Below are 5,103 nucleotides of genomic sequence, written 5' to 3'. Positions count from 1 at the left end.
TGACTTATACTGTCTTTTTACACGTTGCATTGCATCGCGCCGCGTAAACATAAAACCATGTCTGCATTTGTGATCTCCATTTGAGAAATGACAAACAACAAGCGTTACTCTACACTGCTCAAAACTCTCGTTTGAATCGTCAGTGGCAAAAGTCTTTGCAACTTTACAGATCTTCTTTATGCACCAAGAGCTTGTAACACTCCAAAGAGAAAGGAAAAATTGAAATCGCATCATATGACCCCTTTAACTTCAAACCATTTTCGACCAAAGTATGAGCCCTCTATCCATAATATTGCATTCTGCAGTGGAAAAGTTGTCTTGTCTGAATCAGGAGAGAAATATGCACAGATCAAGCACTGTTTACAAGTGAAAATGGTCCACAACAGTTTTAAACAAATGTGTCAGTGGGTTTTTATGTGAGGATAACATTATGGACTGTATTTTGTCTAGAAGCAATGGTTTAAAGTTAAACATCTTAACAAAGGATTTTTTTTATCCCTAAAAAGATGTAGCTTTTTGCTTCACAAGATGTTAATTGATGGACTGCAGTCGTGTGGATTACTTGTGGATTATTGTGATGTTTTTATCAGCTGTTTGGACTCTCATTCTGACGGCACCCATTCACTGCAGAGCATCCATTGATGAGAAAGAGATGTAATGCTGAATTTCACCGAATCTGTTCCCATGAAGAAACAAACATCTTGGATGGCCAGAGGGTGAGTAAATATTCAGCCAATTTTTTTTTTTTAGGTGACCTATTCCTTTAGAAATTACGAAATTATGTATGTTGAAAACATTGTATTTTGGTTACAAAAAAATAACCATTTAATGGCATTTAATTCAGATTATAACCAGAAAAAAAATGTGCATACTGTGGGACTTTTAATTATAAACAAGCCCGAAATACTCAAGCTTGTGATGCATTGACTGAGGCTTCACATTTGTGTTTGCATACTTGCATAAAGTATGTTTCTAGCTCAAATCAGAATAATCCAACTTTTTCACTCACCAGCAAAAGAGCCGTAAGAAGGTCTATTCCCTCTGTGTCAAGCCTTAAAAAAAAAAAAACACATGCTTGTGTATTACAATATTCACCATCTATAATTCATAGCGTGCAAAGTTTCAAAAACATGCTCTGTTGTTATTTATAGATACAGGTGTGTTTTTGTTTGTACATTTTATTTAAAGAAGCCAAAAGCTAGTCCTGTTGCATGCAAGTTAGTTTGTGGCGTTCGTGTGGTACCTGGGCACATGATTAATGAGCGCTTGTGCTCTGTACTGAGGAAACAGGTAGGATTTGAATTCCTCATTAGCTGTGATTCTGGGCCAGCTCTCCTCAGTTGGGGTGCCTGGTTACGGAAAGAAGTGTAAGAATTTTAGTATGTGTCCTACAGTGAGATAATTAGACCTTCATTCTGCCTCAGACGGTGCACCCACGACCACCCACAGTCTGTTCACTGACCACCTGATGCATATTGCATAAAAAATGGCTGATGTTTTGTTGATCTGGCAAGCTCTGATTAGGTTGGCTGGCTTTGCACAGCTTCTGAATCGAATTGCACAGGTTGTCATGTTTACAGCTGGCTGCTAGAACGAGCACTTATGAGGAGCATGTAATCACTCAATCACAGAGTTTGCCAGTAAGTCAAGTTGTTTTCTGTGAAACAAGTAGTTTTGGAAAACAAAAAAAGCAAAAACAATACATACAAGGGCAAACTCTGAATGATTACTTCTGTGCATTCATTGTAATATTTTTTTTCGGTCTGTGGTCTTGTCCTGTGTATAAATGAGCAAAGGTTATTATTATTATTATTATTTAAGAAATTGTTACTTTTATTTACAAAGGCCACATTAAATTGACAAAAATTGAAAGTTAAAGACAAAAGGTTTTTATTTCAAATCATCATATGTGACCCTGGACCACAAAACCAGTCTTAGGTCGCTGGGGTATATTTGTAGAAATAGCCAAACTACATTGTACAGGTCAGAATTATTGATTTTTCTTTTATGCCAAAAATCATTGGGATTTTAAGTATTTTAGGAATACTAATTAATTAAATTTCCTACCGTAAATATATCAAAACTTAATTTTTGATTAGTAATATGCATTGCTAAGAACTTAATTTGGACAGCTTTAAAGGCGATTTTCTCAATATTTAGATTTTTTTGCTCCCTCAAATTCCAAATTATCAAATAGTTGTATCTCGGCCAAATATTGTCCTATCCTAACAAACCATACATCAATGGAAAGCTTATTTATTCAGCTTTCAGATGATGTATACATCTCAATTTCGTAAAATTGACCCTTATGACTGGTTTTGTGGTCCAGGGTCACATATTAGAATGATTTCTGAAAGATCATGTGACACTGAACACTGGAGTAATGATGCTGAAAATTCAGCTTTGCATTACAGAAATAAATTGCATTTTATAATATTTAATAATTCAATTTATTTAATTGCATTTAATAATTCAAATAGAAAACTTTAAAAAAAAATGTAATAGTATTTTGCAATATTACTGTTTTTACAGTATTTTTAATCAAATAAAAGCAGCATTGGTGAGCATAAGAGACTTCTTTTAAAAAATTAAAAACCTTTCTGACCAACTTTTGAGTGCCAGTGCATCGTTGTTCAACTAGACAAATTGATCTAATTAAAATGAGAAATGTAACATTTAAATATGCAAATGTAACCAGATTTTCACATTTGCCCAAGAAACCTCAAAAGGGGGGTTTCATAGTGATGCCATAAGAGAACCATTTCTTTTTAACCATTCAACAGTTCTGAAATAACCTTTTTTTATAGTGTAAAGTTCATTGCACATTTTAATAATCTAAAAAACCCTTTTCCACTATAAAGAACCTTTTGTGGATTGGAAAGCTAAAAGTTCTTCATGGAACCAAAGATGCCAATAAAGAACCTTTATTTTCAAGATATTAATTTATACATAATTAAAATGACACAAAATGTCTTTCATACCCATAAGCCGAAATATCAGATGTAGTTCCTCTTTGACAGTCGATCCAGGAAACATGGGACGGCCTGTCGCCATTTCGTACAGGATACAGCCCACGCCCCTAGTCATAAAGAGACATCCATCATATTCCTGCTGCGTTATGATCATAAAATCTCTTTTCATTTCAGTGCTGTTATTCTATATGTCAAAGCTTTTAAATGAAGCCAGCAGACATCATTTGAATATATCAGATCAGGGCTGTCACAGTTGTTTTGAGAATATTCTCCTATCACAGTCTGATGTCTGCTTGACTGGAGGGTAGTTTTGGGGAAGCTGCGAGGTGGAGATATGGGGAAGACACATGTGGCTGCTGTCACGATCGGATTGATTAGCCCACTGGACTAATCCTGAGGAGGATTAAACACAACGGCATTTTTATCGAACAGGACGGCTTAGCTTTAAAAAAGCATTTATGTCAGAGTCCGTGTCAGCTATCCAAGGTTGCCTGAGGAGTGCGTGTCAGGGTGTGCTTCTGACGTTAAAAGGTTGTGTCAGGAAAGACAGAATTCAATGTTCTAACTTAATGTTTCTTCTGGAGGACTGAGCAACAGTCAAGAGCTCTTTGGCATGATCAAAAGGCAGTTTGGTGTATTATTTCATAAAGTTCATAAATGGGATTTTTTTTCTAAAACAAAAGGTTATACCTATTCATTTAGATATTTTGACATGTGACGTTGAATAAATAAAAAAAGACTAGATTGAATGAGTTTGAGTGCTGAGAAAGCAACAAAGTTCCAGTGGTGGCAATGATAGTCCAGCAATCATCTCGACAACATACTAATAGTTCATAAAGAGAATCTGACTCATGTCAACAGTAGAAATGTTTTGCATATATTTAAGATTTATGTATATTAATTGCATATAGAATTTCCATCCATTACAGTTTTAACATTAACTTATTCATCAGTCATACATGAATAAAACAGATTTATATAATAGTACTAATGAACTGAATGCGTTTAAATACACAATAACCAGGTATATATATAATTATCATAAATCTAATTTACAATATGTAAACCAATCTCATACATTTTAACTAAGTGTTCCACAGCTAGCCATATTTTTTTACCAGTTAAATTTATTCAGTTTATTCAAATGAAAGGAAATATGGAAAATGGAAATATTGAAATAGATGCAAATATTTAATAATAAACTATGGAATGATTTATTTTGAGTGTAGAGATTTAAATTAATCTAATTCAACTAATTTCTCATTTAAATGGTTAGATTTGTTTATTTAAATTGGCTAGTTTAAATAGTTAAATGTGTCTAAAGAGAAAATATGAGTGGTGCCTTGTTTGCAAATGTAACTAATGTCTAAGGGTGTATTCACACCTGTCTTGTTTGGTTCGATTGAATCGAACTCAAGTTCGTTTCCCCCCTTGGTGCGGATCTCTTGGGCAGGTGTGAATACAGCAATCGCACTCGGGTGCGGACCAAACAACCGTACCGAGACCCAGCTGAAGAGGTGGTCTCGGTCCGCTTCCAAACGAACTCTGGTACGGTTGAATGGATAAACCAATGAATGGATGACCTTATTAAGCACATGTGTGGTTTTGTTTACAGTTTCTGGTTCACTTGCAAAAAGGGCAGTGTGAAAGCGAACCGCACCAAACAAAAAAAATAAACATTGTATTTGGTCCGGACCAAAGAAAGTGAACTAGCAGACTTTCCTGGTGTGAATACACCCTAATTGAAATAGTTAAAATCGACTGATAACGACTTTATTCCACATTTTCGTCTCTACTGCGTCACTTGAGGTCGCGCGTTCACGACAGTATCATGACGTGTGCGTGGCGGCGCTGACCCACATCCGGCGTAATGACGTCATCACGCCGGATCTGGGTCAGCGCCACCACACGCTCGCGTCATGGTACTGTCATGAACACGCGTCCACAAGTGACGCAGTAGAGACGAAAATGTGGAATAAAGTCGTTATTTTTGTTTTCTTTGCGCAAAAAAGTATTCTCGTAGCTTCGGAACTTTACAGTTGAACCACTGATATCACACGGACTACTTTGTCGATCATCTTGGTACTTTTCTGGACCTTGAACGTGGTAGTTACCTTGCTGTCTATGGGAG

At 35.9% G+C, this 5,103-nt stretch overlaps 1 protein-coding gene across 2 annotated transcripts in view; it reads right to left on the bottom strand.

The window, feature by feature from the left end:
- Positions 1–5,103, bottom strand: part of LOC107698687 (cyclin-dependent kinase 18-like) — a 112,573-nt gene that overhangs the window by 5,957 nt on the left and 101,513 nt on the right. For both annotated transcript variants that reach the window (XM_016499879.1, XM_016499815.1), the window contains exons 11-13: positions 2,982–3,079; positions 1,244–1,349; positions 1,010–1,052 (exon numbers count right to left, since the gene is read on the bottom strand). In XM_016499879.1, coding sequence (XP_016355365.1) covers positions 1,010–1,052; positions 1,244–1,349; positions 2,982–3,079 — 247 coding nt within the window. The remainder of the gene's footprint in view (positions 1–1,009; positions 1,053–1,243; positions 1,350–2,981; positions 3,080–5,103) is intronic.

Source organism: Sinocyclocheilus anshuiensis, unplaced genomic scaffold (genome assembly GCF_001515605.1).
Source record: "Sinocyclocheilus anshuiensis isolate Anshui unplaced genomic scaffold, SAMN03320099.WGS_v1.1 scaffold313, whole genome shotgun sequence".
NCBI classification, from domain to species: domain Eukaryota; kingdom Metazoa; phylum Chordata; class Actinopteri; order Cypriniformes; family Cyprinidae; genus Sinocyclocheilus; species Sinocyclocheilus anshuiensis.
This window is presented reverse-complemented; position numbering and strand designations above follow the sequence as displayed.